At 43.7% G+C, this 19,864-nt stretch overlaps 1 protein-coding gene across 1 annotated transcript; it reads left to right on the top strand.

Annotated features, from left to right (window-relative positions):
• The first annotated feature begins 235 nt into the window (after nucleotides 1-235).
• smad6b (SMAD family member 6b) lies at nucleotides 236-19,563 on the top strand. The gene is made up of 4 exons (XM_058644863.1): nucleotides 236-1,734; nucleotides 4,585-4,641; nucleotides 5,066-5,143; nucleotides 18,660-19,563. Exons 1-4 carry the CDS (start codon nucleotides 936-938, stop codon nucleotides 19,199-19,201), a joined length of 1,476 nt encoding a protein of 491 aa, XP_058500846.1. The 5' UTR covers nucleotides 236-935; the 3' UTR covers nucleotides 19,202-19,563.
• Nucleotides 19,564-19,864: the final 301 nt, after the last annotated feature.

The raw sequence follows: 19,864 nt of genomic DNA, 5'->3' as shown, positions 1-19,864 counted from the left end.
TCGCCTTTAAGAGTTAAGAAACTTGAAACCTTGTTTGCGCAACAATCAGTGCAGCTCACAGCCGCCAAAGTGTCTAGACTAGCACATGATGGTAGTCAGCCAATGGCTCCACCGCTCTCCTCGGGGGCCCTGTGTGTCTGTGTGTGTGTGCGTGTGTGTCTCTATGTGTGTGCGTGCGCGTGTGTGTGTGTGTGTGTGAGGAAGGGGGGGGGGGAGAAAGAGAGAAACGGAGAAAGAAAGAAAGGGATCTGGAACTGCAGTTTGGTTTAGATCTGTGCGGAGAAGCAGGAGAGCGTTCGAGCACCGGATTGATTCCTCTTCGTGTAGATTCAGCTCGCATGGATTTTTTGTTGGGATTGTTAAAGGAAGAGCTCAAGACGGCGACACGGATCCTGACTTCTGGTGCATTTCCCTGGGATTAAATCTCCTCGAAGTACCTCATGCTTTACGCGCGGGTGTAGAAAGTAGATCTGTGCTTGTTAAAAGTCCTGAACTGTTCTGAGGCTGTGAGTTTAGGTCGGAGGTCTGCTGGCTCTGGATTATGTTACTGAGTATATTGTATTATTTTAGTATGCATGCTGCTGTTTTAATTATTTGTTCGTAGCACACACACATAAACAGTCCATTCCGCCGCACTCCTGGACATTAAATCCCAGTTTATTGTTTGAGTATATACTCGGTTCAGTGAATGCATTTTGATCGGAATGCTGCAGTGCATTCACCGCGCAGCTTTCTGGTTGTAGATGCAACAAAAAAAGCCTTCAGTCTAATGTTGCGGCTTTGCCATCAATGCTCGTCGCTTCGCTGTGCATGCACTGCACGGCAGCATTTCACAGACATTAATGTTTTGCAACGGCTGTAAAAGTATCTGTAATATTCGGATACCCGTTCAAGAAGAATAAAAAAAAGACACATATAGATTTTCAAGTTGTCGCATGTTCAGGACGAAACGCTCAGGTCTTGTGCGGCGACTCTGGAGAAGCCGTTTGATCCCAGATAACGAAGGGGAAGATGGAAATGGCAAAACTAGTGAGGGCTGTAGAGACGAAATGTTCGGCAACAACCCGGAGAAAATTCCCAAAACGGAGTTCAGACCGATGACCCCCAGCGGGTCTTTGTTAGGGGACACGGGGGGTGTGCGCGCCCGGAGCCCCGTGGAGAGCAGCGGCTTGCGGGTCACGTCGGACCAAGATGGAGGTGCAGAGTGCGTCCCGGAGCAGGGAAGCCCCCGCTCCATGCAGGACAGCGAGTGCAGGACAGTGACGTGCTGCTTATTTAAAGAGCGGGACCACTCCGAGCTCCGGGGTCCAGACACGGCCCAGGGCTCCATGGATCCAGGGTCGTGTCACTTCGCGCCGAGGAAGCTGGGACCTCGGGACAGCAGCTCACCTGAGGCGCAGGAGGCGATGCCACGCACGGTCATAGACCAAGAACTGAAATCCGCCACATACTCTCTTTTGAAGCGGCTCAAGGAAAGGGCGCTGGATACTTTACTGGAGGCAGTGGAGTCCAGAGGAGGGATGCCCAGCGACTGTGTTATGGTTTCCCGGACTGAGCTGAGGTTTGGCGGCCATGTGGCGTCTCCACCGCTGCTTGTGTGTAAACTGTACCGCTGGTCCGACCTGCAGCACTCGGCCCAGCTCAAACCGCTCTGTGAGTGTAGAAGTTTTGGGGCTTCGGATAGTCCGTCAGTATGCTGCAATCCCTATCACTACAGCCGGCTCTGTGGGCCAGGTAAGAGCATCTGTGTGTGTGTGTGTGTGTGTGTGTGCGTGCGCGTGCGCGCGTGCGTGTGTGAGAATAAAGAGTCACTCGGTCCATCAACAGACACCATGTCTCTGACTCTGGTGTGTTTGCTTTTATAGCAAATGTTTAATTGTTTAATAGGCCAATTTATTTAGTCTATTTACCTTTTTTTCGGTTTTTGTTAAAACACAACTGATGATGTTATTATAAGAGTTACATGACACAAATGAGCTGCTTAATTAATGAGCAACTGTATAGGTTCTTGAAATATGCTCAGACAACCCTAACATGTCACCCCTTTATGTATCTGATACTGTTTGGTTTACTTCTACACAGAGACAGAACAGCAGGTTATTTTATTTATTAGTTAATTATATATGTGGGCATTCTTATTGCAAGGTGAACAATAATAATATTATTTTGAGGAAGTTATTTGAACTAAGAGTTTCCAGTTTTGGTGTTGTTCTGTTAGCACCGTTGTAAAAAAAAAAATTACAGTTGCTTGAATTCATAGAATCATTCACACTGGCCTGTGAGATGTGGACACTCCAGTAAACGAATATGTTTGTTTATTCTCTCTTTGGCATTTTATGTTTTGTTGTTGCTGTTGTTGCTGTATTATGCCTGTGCTTCCAGTATGAATGACATTCCATAATTTCTTACCCATTCCTCCTGAAGGGTAATTACCAGTTTGACCAGTCCAGTCACTATGCATGTATAGCACATGAATGTATAGCCACACACAGAGACCTTTACTTAAGTTGTTTTGATGTGAAGGGTTGAGCTTGTTCCTACCATCAATGATCCATCTGTGGCTGAACCTTTCTGACCTATATCAAACAGATTAAATTTTGGCAGGGGCCAGGCCTGTGATTTGGCACACCTTAAACACGGGGCCACTCGACCCCACTGACCTGATGACAACGCATGGTATCATGTGTAAAGTTGCAAGCGTCAGTATTTCTGCTTTCTCACTGGCACAGGAGGAGGATTTTCCATAACATTCATGTTTTCTAGAGCCAGCTGGCAGTGCCAAGCTTAAAGTAGTAAGTCCAGCAATGTCAGAATTCAAATGCAGGCAGGAGACTAGTTTGTACTGTCCCAACCTGATCAGATGTGATTATCTATAGCTTCAAGGCTGCATGTGGTGGCTGCTGGTTTGAACAAACTGTGTTGGATCACAGTATCAGTTTTTTCCCCCCAAAAGATGTGGATTTTATCAGACTATTCTTTGTGTGTTTCTTTCCACTGCAACTAGCAAGATGAAGTATCAGAAGGGGGAGAGTAGCACATACCCCGTGTTGGGACTATGGTTTGTAGTACGCATAGCTCACATGCGCTCATGCATGGCCCAATAGAGCTGGTATTTCTTTCATGCTATTCAAAAAGGGGGGCTTTGAATCAAGATCTTAACCACTGTTTGTTTGTGTTTTTTTTTTACATTAGTTTCACATGGGGAAGTAAGAAATAAGAATTTTAGATTTTAATTCAAAACTTCTCTGTGAAGCAGTCAAACATTGCCTAAAACAAGTGATGTTAAGAATTCTTAAACTGTGAATCAAGGAAGTATAAAACAGTCTTTAGTGTGTGACAGAGAGCTTCGGTTGAAGTGAAGAAAAACTTTGTTCTTTTTATTTAGCCTGGCATTATACTTTTCGAATGAGATCAGTTTCAAGTTGCGCTTTAAAAGCCCTTTTGTCCTAAGGAGGTCCCCTCATGCTATTTAGGTGAAGGAGTGGTGATAATATACAGTTTGCATACTACTGGCGCCAGACTGACTAGCTGTGTATCTGAGTGACTGAGTTCAGATCCTGGCAATTACTGCCGCCACTCTTAAAGGACCCGCTGCTATTATGCTTTTCTCCTTCCCCTTTTCCCTGTAGGCGAGGTCACAGTGCTCACAAAGTTTTCTTTCCTTTGTGCTTTCCTTCTTGTGCAAGCTATTTTCTTTTTTTACTAGATAAGGTTAAGGGCTTTGCAACACAATGAAGATTTACTCAGATTTACTACTACTAACTAAAAGTGCTCTGTGGTTGTAGAAGTGGCTGTGTTGGTTAGGTAATATATGCTTAAATAATAGCAACAAATGTGCAATCTTGTTGTCGTCGTTATTAGCTTTTAAACTGGAGTTTGAACTAAAGTTTGTGGCACAGGCACAACGTCATAAGTTTAATACTGTCTCTGAAAATGGATCTGGTTTGTGTCTAAGCTTTTATTGTGGCTTGTGTCTGGTTGTGTAAGCATGATTTTGCACTTTTATTTTTTATTATGTTTTGTTAACAAGCTCACATGGAATATAATGTTGCAACAATACTTTGTGACGCTTGTAATATTGTAATATGAAACATAAACTGAGCTCATCACATGTACTATGTGGTGTTAACACTGTAAATACAAGATTCATTCTAAAATCAGTGGATTGTCTATCGTCCACCATACCCGTGTCAGAGGCTTTCACATTATTGCATGTATTTGCTATTACTATTACTGTTATTGATTTAACTTAACATGATTTATGTATGTTTACAATCTGTGTGCATGTTTATGTAAAAACATAAACCATCGAAAGTGAGAACATTTAGGCTGGTGCGCTCCTTTTCAGGGTTAAATAAAACCAAGACTTGATTTTAGGGTTAGGTTTAGAATAAGGTTTATGTTAGGCTTAGGTATTTAATTGTAATGGTTAGTTTTAGGGTATTTAGGGAATAGTACTTGTGTGTGTGTGTGCGTGTGTGCGCGCACGCGCGTGTGTGTGTGTGTGTGTAATACATAAAAAAATTGTTTGGTGTATATTAGAATGTGTGGTTTTGGATTTTACCTTATTGTTATGTGTTACAGAATCACCCCCACCTCCCTATTCAAGGCTTTCCCCCAATGAAGAACACAAGCCACTGGGTAAGTGACAAACACAGATCTGAGATGATTTTCTATTAGTTATTGACCCACATGTTATGACCTGTAATCGGTAAATTGCAGGACTTTATTGTATATTAGAATATTTTTAATAATTAGTAATATTCTGTTTCAGGTCTGTTGTAAAAGAAAGAAAGGAAGAATGTGGAGATTTATAAATGTTTTAATTTAGCACAGTTACTGGCAAAAATGCATGGTAGCTTTGGGATGAGACATTGTGTGGTAGTATGTAGTGTTGGCTGTTGGGGCGCTAGAGCCTGCCTCTATAGTATAGCTGAGTTTTCAGCAGGTAATACCCATTTTCAGTTGTCAGCATGGTGTAAAATTATTCTTATGAAATAAGAGTCATTCATGTTAAGGTACACAGGAAATGAATGGCTACTTGTTCTGTTTCATTCCCCCTCAGATCTGTCAGACTCCACATTGTCTTACACTGAAACTGAGGCAGCCAGCTCGCCAAACATCACACCAGGGGAATTCTCAGGTGGGTGTGCTTCTCCAACTCCCATCAGTCTCCAAATAAGTAGTTTGTTTCCGAAATGTTTTACCACGATTTAAGGAATGAATCATTTCCAAGCGTTTATCGTCCCAGCGGAGCACGTCTGTTCATACCAAAGTCATCCGTCAAACAAGGACCAAGTTTATGAGAAAAAATGTAAAGTTCACTTACCACCATTTTTGTGCTATACATTTTGTTAGAAGAGTAAGGGGCATTTATTTTTGTTGGCGTAGTAGGCATACTGTACAGTTTAGGAAGCTCACACACAGCTCGCAGGAGAGCTGGGGGTTGAAATACAGTATGTCAAAGTGAATGCAGGCCTTTTTCATTTAACGATCAGTTTTACATTTCTAGATAAAATGCATTTGTGAGCAGCTGTTTAAAGCAGTCGAACAAGGGACCATACTGTATAGTACATGTACATTGGACCATCGACTACTCTGAATGAAGAGTGAGCATGTGAGTGAAGAAACTTGAAGAACTTCATCTTGATGAATCACATTTGAATGTATGGCTATTCTTGGAGTAAAACAAAGTCATTATAATTAAATGGTGAAGTAAAAGTGCAATTAAATGTTTAAGACAATGTTTTGTCTCTATATAAACAACAAGTACTTAAAATGAGTGAATCACTCATGCTGCTTAGCTGCTGAGTGTATTTGGCTGAATATGTGGAATTGTGAAGGTTATTTCATTAAGATGTTGCTCTTTATTCCTTCTCATTAAGGGCCATTATGAGCAGTCGGAGCTTTAAAGATAAAGGTTTCATTGTGAGCGGTGTGGAGGTTCGGTGGGGCGTGTGCGCCGGCCACAGAGACTGGCCTCCCCTCCTCTGTTTTTCTTTCAGAAATATTTGAGTGGGATCAAACTGTAATAAGATCCAAGCTCACTCAGAAGCACACATGCACACATAGTTGTGCACATGCATGTGCACAGGCGCTCACACTTACAACTCTATCTGGTGGGGCTGTAAGTGGGCTACAGGGAGGGGTGGGTTCAGGGAAATGGAGTTGCTCCTGTGAATGGGGCCACACCAGAGGAAGTGAGCAGAAACAGCCCTGTCCTCTGATTTGAAATGAAACACTCATTTCTCATGGCCCAGAGTAAGCCTGCCTCCCCCCTCATGCTAGAGCCTCAGCCAGCATGCACAGTATCACACAGATGGGGAGTCGGAGCCCTCAATTTGGGGGTTTGCTGTATTAGGCTCTGCCAGTCCCAAATACTGAGGGGTTGACATGGCTACCTGGCAGGGAAGTTTTCAGACAGCAAGGGCCCCCTCCTCGCAGTGCACATGCTGTCACCACCTCAGTATGGCTCGGCGACACTCCCTGAGTCAACAAATGAGGGGCTTGTCAGAGCCCGCACCACAATTCCTCAGAGACTGTGGTGAGGAGGGAGGATCTAGACGTGCTAGGCTTCGGTTTCTTCCAACTGCTGTGCCGCTGCTTGTACAAGCCGGGCCAGATCTCTCTGCTGTGGCTATGACACACTATTAACTTTGAATTGTTAAAGGGGGATGACCAGTGCTCTGCAGAATGTCAGTTTTCCTCTGCTGTGAGTTAATTGTGTTGTCATTCTGTCTCTGACACCTTGCATTTAGCCTTTGTGTAGTAGATACAAGAGTGTCAACAATAAGTGAAACAGAACTGCTAGAATATCCAGAGTATTGACCCCGTTGCTCAAATTGACGAACATTCAACCGTAAAGCAGAACCTAAAGCCCTCTTCATAACACACATTTCTGCTTTCATATACAGGTCAGTAATGTATATTCTTCATCGTACATATAAAGAGTGTCTCTGTGTAACCAGAGTTGTATGGATCCAGACTCCACCCCTCTTGCAGGAACAAGTAAACCTCTGAAAAGCAAGTCTGGAGGGCACTGGAGGAGTCAAATAATCAGCTACAGTCTGCAGCCAAGGGCTACAGAAGTAACCACTGAGCATTCCTCCGCATCAAACAATGGCATAGAAACCAATCAGAACTGGTGTGGGAGATATGTTCAACCGCTTCAACCAGTGCTAAGAAAAATATTTCATACTTACAATATTTAGTGCCATGTTAATATGTGATATGTCTTCAAATCAATACACTTGCCCGTGTTAAGTTAATGTTACGCTTGAATTTCCTTTCTCACTCTGGCTGATTGTTGCATTTGTTTAACTTGCTAAAATGTTCTTACTCATGCATTCTTAAAAAGCTTCCTCGTGAGCACATCGCTGTATTAATGTCTCGGGCAGCTTAATACTCGTACCTTCAGTGGCTGTGTGGCAAAAGACGTTCGAACCGTTCGCAGTGATTTATATAGGCCCTGTTGTGTCATGGAGAGGTGCACAAGGCATTCTGTGAGGTCTGACTACGTCACGATGAGGGAGCCCTGCTTTTCAGTCTCTGCACACATTATGTACCTCAGAGCTGTGCACGTGAGGGAATGTGCCTTTGCTGGTGCTGTCCTCCCAGTTTGTCCTCACACCTGTTTCCCCACAGCCTGGGCCTTGTCGTGTGGTCATCACAGTTGAGCTCTTTGAAGCAGGTCTCATTGCTTCCTGTATGAGTGTCTGAGGGGGTGTCCCCCCCACACACACACACACACATTCACTTAATTAAGTCAGTCGCATTGTCTCTTACATCAGGACCCTTCTTCATTTTAATGCTGCTTTAGCCGGCTCTTCAGAAATGGTCACTTTAAGATAAGTGACACATTGTGTAGTGATTAGTTTATTTACAGTACTTTTTACACAATTAATGACGCAGACCTTTCCTCTGTGTCCGCCTTAGGCCCATTGTAAGATCATGGCTCCAGTCTGCCTACATCCTTCAGTCACCAGAGGTTGTGTCCTCAATCAGCCCAGTGGAATTTGTCAGCATAACACTGTGTGTGTACACACTGTGTTCGTGTTGTTGTGAGTTGACATCACTGTTATGAGTCGAGGGGCTCCTGCCGATCGGCTCGGTTAAGTGACCAGAGAGGACGTGCAGAGTGACCTGAACCACTGTTCCTTTTATAGTTTAATATTTTTCTTCCTCTTTTGAAAAGAGACATATTGGTGAGTTGGCCTCAAGATTCTGAGAGATCCAAAGCTGCTAGATAAGGATTACACACAGTGCAGCAGAGCTTACAGGAGGGATAAGGGCTTGAGCAGATAGTCAGGTTCCCACACAGTCATCACACATGGCTCTGCTCTGTCTGCTGCTCTCTGGAGGGAGGGCCCGCACTGTCTCTCTGGATGTCTCTGCTGCAGGCAGACACTGTGTTAGCTCCACTCTGTTATTGACCGACTCTTCCAGGCAGAACAGTAGGTAGATGGGAAGCATTTTATGAGAGTCATGCAACCAATGTTTCAGGACAATCACAATTCACAATACAGCGCTGCTTGGACCGCAGTCATGCATTTGTGATGCTTTTGTTTAAGCCCGTGTTTCCTTCTTATACTCCTCATGAAAGTCCAGATACATACATTCACAAGCAAGAGCTAGGCAAATGTTTTTAGTCAATACTAATCACAGCCTGACTGTCTGCGTCAGAAAGAGGCCAGCACTCAGCATCAAACTGACCTCCCCCCATCTGTGTCACAGTGTAAAAATACGAGGAATAATTAGACAGTCTAATCAACGCATGTGACGCGTCTCTTGATAAAAGAGACGTACTGGATCTGTACTTGTTGATCTGGCTTTGAAAACATGTGATTCCACTTCTGCTAACAGCTAATTAAATGCCATATCTACTGTACACATCTGAAAAGATTTGTGATGGATTTTGCCTATAATTTACTCTGAAATATCTCATTATGTGTTTTTCCACATCAGATAACGTATTCAGGGGCCTCAGTGTTTTATGGACGGTTCTTTGAAGTTTTGGTCTATTTCATCTCTCCTGAGTGGGTGGCTGGGTGACATAATGTAAGAGGAACGATTGGTGGTCAAACATGGACCAGGAACCATAACATTTAGTAGAATACTAATAACTGTCGTCGTCTAACGCAATCCTTTGTGCATTACTTTATCATACTGTAATGTATTGAGAACAGTAACTCTGGGGGGACCTGCTGTCTTGGTGCAGTGGCTGTATTCTGACTTCATGGGCAGACGGAGATATGATCTGATGGAGTGATAACAGCATCAGCATGTTAGCAATGTCCCCCTCCGCACCTAGAGGCATGGTCCCCCTCATGTGTCCCATAGACCCCAGAGTGATGCAGTCTGGGCTCATCTCCCCCTGTAGCCTGGCCTCAGGTTTCCACCACAGCCCTGAGCCTTCCCAGCGCCTGGCCGCCCACACTCCCTCAGGAGCCCCAATGCTCCAGGATACGGGATGTGGAAATAATGTGACTTGAGTGCTTCCACCCTGCCTCCCGAAATCAGGTTTTGCGGATTGTTTATTTGAGGGGAAGGAGGCCTCAGACAAACATCCTGTTTAAAAAAGCTGCCTGGGTTTTGTAGCAGTGTAGGGCGGTGAATTACCCCTTTGACAGTGGGGGGAGACTGAGGAATGTTGAAGAGAAGGCCAGCATCTCCGGGGACAGGAGGGGGCTCTCCTCACCCGTTTGTCATGTCCAGTTTTTGTCAATTTTGTGGAGTTGTTATGCTATACATCCTGAAGGGTCTTGTCCTATGTTCTCTATGTAGTGGCGTAGAGTCTGTACCCTTAGGCCTTGTCTCAAGTACGTGTTCCAGTCCTAAGACGCCGGCTTCCATGTGTAACACACATACACATCGAGAATCATTGATAAGAGCAATAAAACTACGGTGTCTAAAATCGACATTACATTTTGTCTGGCGGGGGTTGTGACATTGATGAACCCCAGTAGAGTCCTCCAGACTCCATGTGACCCTTTGACTCGTCAATAAAATGGGTTTTTGCGAGTGTAGTTTCATGTGTACGTGTTCAGATGTAAGTAACCAGTTTAGGCTTGCAGATTAGAATTATTTGTAGTGTACAGTATGTTTACGGTTTCAGGATGGCAGACTTAAATTGTCACAGAATCAGAGGAGTGTGGTTGTCATTGTGTTTAGATGGTTGGTGGTTTTTTTTGCTCTAAGAGTTGATTTTCCTTCAGAGCTAGCCACACACTCGTTAGACACGGTGAAGTAATGTGACCTCTTCGCGCAGAGTGAAAGCCATGCTAATCTAAAGCAGAGATTCCCAAAACCTCTTTCATGTCAACAGAAACTAACCTGCTGAGCTTTGTATTTATCTGTGTCTGCTTGGCAAACCAGTGCGGGGCCAGTGCTGCTGGGTGTTTGACCGACTTCTGAAGGGCTTCAGCTCACGAAAGATTGATCTACAGCCTCGTACGTGACTGCAAGTCTCGGCTCACAGTGACATTGTCTGAATTTACAAAGGGTACTGTGTAAATATCTTTTACAGTCAGTAGGTTCTGGCTTTATATTTGCCCCTACATTGTACTGAGTGAGCTAATCGTTTGGAGAGCTGCTGTTGCCATTTTCTCTCTCTTCACACCAGAGCACAGTACCAGCCTCCACCAATAGCCCCATTCATTCAGCACAGGGCACAGGGTTACAGCAACAAATAAAGAGTGTGCAATGCCATTAAAAATGTATGGAATGTCTCACTGTTAGTTTAGTGTTTTAGTGTGCCTCCTCTCGCGACTGAGAGGGGGAACAATACTCCGTTTGAGCCTTCCACTGTAAATGTCCGAGCCTTGCATCGCCTGGCAAAGAGTAGTGAAAGAAATGCCAGTTGAGGGTGCTGTTTTTATTTTCTGACTGTTTTACCCACTATTATAAATCCAGACACTGGCCTTGGTGTGTTATGATTTAGGCCTGTGGTTTGATTGCTGGTGAAAATAGATTAGCATTTTTTTTTTTTTATCCCTTTTTTGCCCAGAGGAGCATTGACAGTTGTGCCTGAACCTTTTGGTTGACAGTATTTTTAAAACTCAGAATAGCCTCTGCATTCTTTGACCCTCCAAAAAGCTGTGTGTGGATTAACTGTAGGGGCCCATGTCATTCGACATCTCTACACTAGCCTTTTACAGCCAGAGGGAAAAGGATAGGAGCTCATTGTGGATGGATGAACAGTGAACTCCCTGTATATCAAAGCCTGGTCCATTTTCTTTCTACTATACATGTGTAAACTGAGAGACAGTGACTTGATATTTGTCCTTATCTTGAACTTGATCTGCAGCAGCTATATCATCATTTCACTCCCTTGTCCTAGTATGGGGCCAAGCACAGTACACATGCTTTACCTTTGATCTTTTTTACCTAACGTTGAAGCCTTCTAAATCTTTGCAGATTTTCTTAATGGTAGTAATAATATAGTTTCCACAGCAACTTCTCTCAGTGTTCAGACAAGGGTGTTTTACTTTGTGACCACGTATAAGTTTTGCACATTTGTCCTCTTGATTGAATATTGATTATATTCTCCAGGGAAAATTATATGGACTTTTTTTTAATGTGTGTTTTTCTTATCTTGTATTTGTGTGTATTTCTTCAGTCTTGGCTGTGCGGCTCAGTACGTGCAGTCAGGCTGTCGCATTTCAGGGTACGGTTTAGATTAGAGGTCTGGCTGTAGCTTCCCCCTCTTCCCCTCTCTGTGACTGCCAGCACATAATTTACTTAATGAAATCCTGCCATTCCCTTTAGCTTCAAGATTTTTTGCAGATGTTGACAGGGAAGGACTTGGTGAATTATTGGAAATGTTCACTCCTGCATTTTTAATGAATGTCTTGCTTGTTGTGAACGGACAGACTTGTCAGAGATGAGGGAAACAGTTGTCTTTGTTTGGGGAGCTGGTGTCTGGATGTCCGCGGTGGAGCAGTGTGGGTTACAGCCCGGCAAGTGTTGTGATTGAAACAGAAACTCTGGTGCCACATTATCCTGACAGAACACATTCTCCTCACAGACTCTGATCCACTGGGCCGATCAATAGGAAACCATTGTTTGAATGGCAACTCTGTCCATCATAGCTGCTCCACCTCCCTGTCCGGTGGAAACCAAATACCTGCCTTTCGCCTTAAATTAGTCCAACTAATATAAGTTGTAATAATAGAGTTCCTTGTTATTGTTCATTTGAAACCACGTTTTCAACATAGTTTGAATATACATTGCTACTACTAATGCTTTTTCTCCCTCAGTGTGGGGTCTTGCTTTTCCCATTGTTAAACGTTTGTTTGTCAGAGTTTTCTCTCGCATGACTGGATTTCTTTTTTTTTTTTTTTTTTTCATCTTTTCATCCAACAACACTCAAAATACACAAGGAAGTAAGCAACCTTCTCTCTGCACCCCAACCCCCCACAGTCCTAACCAGAGTAGGAAGTTAGGAGGCACAGCGAGAGGAGGAGGAGGGGGAGTTCAGGAATGTGCAGGGTCTCCTCTACTCAAATGCTCCAGCCTACTTGGCTCGAACCTCCCACACACACTCACAAACAAACACTGTTGCGTGCACACATAGACACACAGACAAACAGATAGGTTGTATGAGGAGGTGAAAGGGCACAGCCACCCAGCAGGATGTTCACTGAGTGTTTTGCTTTTGGTGCTCTCGCAGACTCCGCTGGCCTTTCACGATGCCTGCAGATATGACATTCACTAACACCCCCCACGGTTTTCTCTGAGCGTTTACACATCGCAGAGCTTTGGAGGAAACCTGGAGCAAATGAGCAGCACAAAAAAAGATAGAGGCATTCTACCTCAAACTAGTGGCCTCTTACTCACACACCCAGACGGCTCCTTCATATTAGCCTCCTTAACTTCCTGTGCTTTTTACACCCTCTGTTGTTTATTGATTTAATTTATGGATTCTGTTATCTGTTATCAAGAGTACAGCACTTTTCCTCCCTCATGGGGTCATCCAGAAACAGAAACAAAGGGAAAGTGGAGAGGAAGTGGATGACAATGTAAAGCGGCTTAGTGACTGGATTCAGTTTCTCAAACTCCCACAGTGTTTTCGCCTGGCATCTCTCTCTCCCTCTCCCTCTCTCTCTCTGTCTCGCAGCAGAGAAATGCCAGACCTCGGGGAGAAAAATCCATAGACATATAAGAGCAGCTCCAGTTAGCGTGTCTGTCTGATAAAGCCGACTTTGATGGCAGCGATAGCCCCGACGCCAGCCTAAATGTGGCTTGCTCAGGGGTTACAGTCAGCCTGAAACCGTCTGTAGGGACCTGTGTCTGCAGCAGTAAAGCCACCAGTTCACTGACAGGCTGACTCTCTGCATGTAGACTGCATATAAAACTATTTCATCTGATAGAAACAGCAGCGCCCAAAGTAAAGATTTGTACTCTGTAATACATATTTAAATATTGTGTGACCCATGTTGCCCTTTCCGTGGACAAATGTTCCACCTAAAGTTCAACCTCAACACTATTTTGCAGTTGCTGTATCCTTGAGTTGTGATTGGTTTGGAAAAAAAAAAAAATAATAATACAATCTAGCCAGAGTGTTTTCCCCAATAGTTGAATGATATTGGGTGCAGTAAAACCATTCACCAGTGCTGACACAGCATTATGGAGATGGGTCTGGCTCTGCGAGACTAGTTCATTGGTGGAGTCTAATAGCTGGAGGGGAATCTAATCCTTGGCAAAGGATGAGAGGCTGCTGCTCCCCCTCTTCTCCTTGCCGCTCGCCTCCCCTCAAATGTGCAGTTAAAGGGACTGGAAACAGTGTTTTATTTATTTTTTTTATCCCTCCTCAGAATAGTTTTGGAGGAATGAGTTCATCTCTGCTCCCCGCTCTGGATTAGGAGAGAGCTTGGTGGGGAAATGTTAGCACGGAGGGGAAGCTGTTGTTTGTCTGCCTGTCCCTGACACTCGGCCTCCCATTCATCTCACTCCAAGGCTGCAAAGCCATGTTTACCCCGGGGCAGGTCTTTTCTGCCTCTCCCTCTGCCCTTTCCCCCTCCTTTTCATGCTGTCTTTAAAAGCATTACTGGATGATCATCAAGGATTGCCATTGAAACCCCCATTTTTGTGTACTTAGTTGTTACTACCCAGACGTGCCCTGGAGTGCAAGGGACTTAAAGCAGCATGATCTGCCTTTTTCCATATGTAAACCTGTGGAAAAGGCGTGAGCATGTTGGGCTGACCAGAGGCATATTGAAGACCTGTGTTAATGGCATGTTGGCCTTTAATCATGAGAGAGAACCTAAATAGCTGTGCATTTGTAATTGAGTCTTTTTGATTACAATATTACTATTTAAGTAATATTATCATCTTTACGTGGAGATTTCTTTAGCAGAATAATGATTTATAATAAACATGGACAATCTTGAGACTGACATTGCTGACACTGTAGCATGTATCACTGTTGCTACAGCCACACCACTGTGTGTTCTTTTAAAAAAGGCACCAGGTTCTACCCTGGTGTTGTGTGGAGCTGCTGGCTCCATTATTGTTTGAAAATTCTGGGGCAACATTGACACAGTGTCAATGCCCAGTGTATCTGAACGGTCACATGATTCATGATTTCAAGTGTGGATGCAGATTCAGAGCAAACATAAAATAAAAGCATAGTAGTATGAATGTAGACCAAAAGCCATTGAACAGCTACACGTGTGCTTGTTATCAGATCAGATATCCTGCTTTTGATTATCTTGATTCTTCCAATCAGACCTGAAATTTAACTATGCACGCTAAATTCTGTATTTTAAAGTAGTAGCTTTTGTTAAATATCTCTATTTACTATGTGATGGTACGAAGACAAGTGCAGAGACAGTAATCCTTTTTTGCATTCTGATGTTGTCATTTATTTACTTATTTCATAGTGATAAAAGGAAACCAAACATAGACCATTCTTATATTGCTAGAACACCAGTAGCCAATGTATTCAGCATATTTCCTGTTGGCCATGCAAACCTACAGACTTAATAGCTTCTACAGAACTGTGTATCTACGTTTCTTTTTTTTATGTCAGGCAGCAGAGTTGGTGAACTTCTTCAAGTGCTCAGATTGTTTCCTCTGGCTGCAGGAAGAGGAAGTGGAGCAGCCATATTGTGACTGTATCAATTGACTCTGAGACTGACACTAAGAGAAGAGGCTTTTGAGAATAAAATAACAATAATAACATGCGCTACTATTCTAATAGGTAAACGGAGCTGTTAAAAGGTGGCAGGGTTAAATGGATGCAGAGCGCCAGTAATTGCTCCCAGCCTAACGTGGCTCCACCCTGAACAGGCCCTCTGAAAACCAAACATGGACTCAAAGAGAGTTGGGTGTCTCTGCTGTGGTCAGATGGAGGGAGAAGCACACCCAGCCCTCCCTTTGGCTCATGTCTGATTTTTAGATTTGGTCTGAGCCCTGGCTCAGTCAATCTCTGCTTCAGATTCTGGTCATACACTACTCGATTAAAAGCGGACTCCATGCTTTCTTATACAAGATTTGGAAAAAAAAGAAGATAAACATTTATGAAACACCCAAACATGGCTGGAAAACCTTAAAGACGAAGCACTTGAAGACGAGCGAGCAGTCTAAGCCACTCCAGCCTAAGCTCTGGAGTGGAGGCAGCAGTTGTTGTGGCGGTATCATCCAAACAGTCTCAGCATTGATGGAAGGTCTACTCTGTCAAATAGATCGTAATGAGTTCCTCTGTCAGAGCACTCAACTCAGGGCCCCCACCTAGACAAAACACAAGTTCAGGATGAAAACGCAAACATGCTGGTTCACCCCCCCACCCCCCAATCCAAACAGACACGTGCGCACAGGCACACGTAGTCACTGAACAAAACACAACGACAGGAAAAGGCCTGGCTCATGGTGTGCTCATTGTCTCCAGGATCAGGCTTAACATTTGATATATTTCTAACCTTTGTCCTGATCACTCCTCCTTCTGGTTCCCACAATCTTGCTGACTACCTTTGTTCCCCGGCTATGTGTGACAAGTAGATACTGTTGTCCAAATTATTGTGTAATTAATGTATGTATTACTCCTATAATAAAACGTTGCGATTTTTTTTTTTTTTTAAATCTAATTCAACAGGAGCCTGGTGTTACCATCGTTTAACGATGAAAGGCGGCTCATTTTGGTGTTTCGTGTTGTGTGTATGCACAGTTTTCAAAGTGAGGCTGTGAGACAATAGAGCCATAAACAAGTCGTGGGCCGAGTTCTAAATATGTTCTTAAAACTGAGCTCAGAGTGGAGGAGCTGGGGTGTGGAATTCACCAATGGCACATGCATGTTTCAGTTCAGCCATCAGAGTTTGTCTCCACCTTCCCTGTACGTCCTCACTCACTCACTTACTCCAATTACAAGCCAGCGTATAATTGTGTTTTTCATTAGTGGGAATGTGTTTATTAGGCATTCACTCTGGGGTCAAGTTACTGCAATACACATGGGTTTTTATTGGCTTCAGATCTGATTGGCAATAGAGGAACGGCAAGAATCCAGGTGAATGTGCTGACTTCGTCTTCGTCTGCTTCATGTTTTGCGGTGATGCGCAAAACATGCTCTGAAGCGCATTCATCGTCTTTGTTGCGAACCTTAATAATTAGCGACAGCTCTCAACGTATTTTGTTTCATTGATCGTATATCATGTGATCGATTTAAGGAGGCTCTCACTAGGGGCTTTGGTGAAGTGACGTCACAGTGTACACACGTGTGATTGCAGGGATGAAAAAGAGGCAGAGCGTGTGGCATAGGGAATGATGTTAATCACCTTTTTATCATCTTCACCCGGGTTAACAAATCCCAGTTATATCTGCTAGTGTTAGCATGAAAGAAGAAAAAAAGATGTAATTGTGTGGGTCACTCTGCATAAAGGTTTAGTTGGGTGGGAGGTGAGTGAGACATTTTGTTAATGTGTGGATCTGTGGTGCTCCACCTTAAAGGCGTTTGTTAATGGGGCGGGTGGTCATTAAGCCCTGAGAGCAGAGAGATTGAAAGGAATGGGGCCACAGGCCCAGGCTTTAAATCCTCTGTGCCAATAGACGCTCTGAAGCAAAATAATGGCATCACTCTGTGTGTGAGTTAATGGGAGCTGATAGCATGAAGGCTGGGGGGTCAGCGGGTCACAGGCTTGTGCTAAGTTGTCAGGGAGCTGAATGCCGTCCCTGGGCCCACAGCAGGGGGAATAGCTGGGTGGAGGGGGGAGGGAAGACCCCCTGCCTGGCTCTCTGCCGTCACCCCCCACTCTTGTGGAATGTGAGGAAGATGAGGAAAGAGGGACCCTCGTACTCCTGGAGGAGTGGGTGCAGAGACGGATGTGAGGATGTGAGATCATGGAACATTATACTTTTTTCTTCCCCATTCATTAGTCTCTCCCCTCCACTCCTCATGCCGCGCTTTTTTTTCTTCTTCTTTTTTTAAAAGCAACATGAACGTACGACAGCTATGAGCCGTGTGGAGCGCAGCAGCCTCTGAACGCAGCCAGCAGTGGTGTGTGTCTGCTCACTATGGTGAAGACAGAAGTCTACCTAGGGAGCAGTAACTCACTCTGGAGTGCTGGAGGCTGTCACTGCAAAGGGTTCACAGACTGCAGCCATGAGAGCTGAATTAACAAGTTACTTTACCTGACAGATATGTTTGGGAATGAGATGCAAATGTGCTCCCACTGTAAAAAGAAAAAAACACAGTGAAAAATACAGTTGTACAGTAAATACATTTTAGTCCAGGACAAAATGCAATGAGCTTTTTTTGTCAGATGTCCGTCTAAACATCAAGTGTATCCTGAAATCATATTTAGTAAATATTTTGAATCTGCATGTGAGAGCAGCAGAGACGAGCTCTGTACTGGGTAGTCAGAGTTTAATTATTACAGTGCCCTCTTGAGGCAGAGCAGGGAATTTTGGGTCTTCAGACTGACCTCACTACACCCTCTATTGCCAGGACTATGTACAGGATATGTATAGAATGGTGTGTGTGTGTGTGTGTGTGTTAGACGAATGTCCATGCGGTGGTATTTATACAAGGCTTAGATTTCAATACAGTACCTCTGTCAGTATTTATAGTGTAGCCATCTGCTCTGAACAATAAAAACGAGATAGCTAATCCCTCAAAACTCAAGCCTTCCCTTTTTTACTAGCCCTGTTTGCTTTTGTTACGTCTGCCAAGGAGGTGTTTAAAAAGTAAACTGGATTTTGATGAGATTTTCTGGGTACGTAGGTGACCCAAGGAAGAAATTATTATATTTTTATCCACTTTTGAGGGAAATATCTAAGCTATTTTGTTGACAGATATTGACAATTTGCAATTTTCTTGAGTCAATCTTAAATTCAATATTCACTGTGTATTCCGATTAGGAGTATTACCACATGGGATAACATCAAGACATGTTTGACCATACATGTAATGTAATAAGTGGAATTTAAAGCTATGAATTGTTCACAACATGGACCGTATGTTGTTGTTGTTTTTTAAATTGTAACTTACATTTCTTCAAATTGCAATTTTGATTTGAAAACAATAAATTGTTGGGCCCTAATTGACATTATTGACACTGTGGGAATCTGAACAGCTTTGTTGGTAGGTTCATGCTCTCTAAGTGCTTTCTCTAGTTCATGTTTTTTTAATGACTCTCTCTCTCTCTCTCTTCCTTTCTCTCCTCTAGATGCCAGTATGTCGCCTGATGCCCCCAAACAGAGCCACTGGTGTAATGTGGCGTACTGGGAGCACCGCACACGCGTGGGTCGCCTCTACACAGTGTACGAGCACTCAGTCAGCATCTTTTATGATCTACCTCAGGGCACGGGCTTCTGCCTGGGCCAGCTCAACCTGGAACACCGCAGCAGCACCGTTCAGCGCACACGAGGCAAAATCGGCTACGGCATCCTCCTCAGCAAAGAGCCGGACGGTGTGTGGGCGTATAACCGCAGCGAGCACCCCATATTTGTCAACTCCCCCACTCTGGACATGCCCAACAGCAGAACTCTGGTTGTGCGGAAGGTGATGCCTGGCTACTCCATCAAGGTATTCGACTATGAGCGCTCGTTCCTCCTGAGGCACACCACAGAGGCTGACCTCCTCGACGGACCCTATGACCCCAACAGTGTGCGCATCAGCTTTGCTAAGGGCTGGGGCCCCTGCTACTCAAGACAGTTCATCACCTCCTGCCCCTGCTGGCTGGAGATCCTCCTCAGCAACCACAGATAACACAGATGGACCCCACAAACTATCCCAAATATCATCTACCTAGATTTAATATAAAGTTTTATATATTATATGAAATATATATTATACTTGTAAATACGGAGTCATTTTTACAATGTAATTATTTATGTATGGTGCAATGTGTATATGGACAAGAGGAAAAAAAATGGAAAATGCACTTTGGCTTATATATATTATATATATAAATATATATAAAGATAAAGAATCTTTCAATACCAACGTGAGAAATTATACAGCAAAATTAGGATGAGCCTGGATTTGGTGTATAGTTTTCATATACTATTATTATCCAGACAAAAAGCTAACACCATTCACACATTGATAATAAAGTATTCGCATAATAATTCTTTGTTTGGTCTGTGTCACTAGCTTGGTTTTATTACACAAACAACTTTTCCCTCACAGTTTCATGGTGTTCTGATTTCCTAACATTATGCTGAACCTTATACTGTATTATATTGAATTTAGGTACATGTTTTGTGGTGTATTTTGACATTTAGTTTGATATTCGCGATACTGTTTTCCCACTTTCTGTTCGGAGTACGTGATTTCACAACAAGGATCACAGCTTGTCCTCATCCCGTGGTTGTCTTTGCAGGGCTTTTACTCCACTTTTAAAAGAGTAATGTCCGCACTAGCCCTTGG

Source organism: Solea solea, chromosome 12 (genome assembly GCF_958295425.1).
Source record: "Solea solea chromosome 12, fSolSol10.1, whole genome shotgun sequence".
NCBI classification, from domain to species: domain Eukaryota; kingdom Metazoa; phylum Chordata; class Actinopteri; order Pleuronectiformes; family Soleidae; genus Solea; species Solea solea.
The sequence above is the reverse complement of the archived record's forward strand: the minus strand, read 5'-3'. Positions and strand labels throughout refer to the sequence as shown.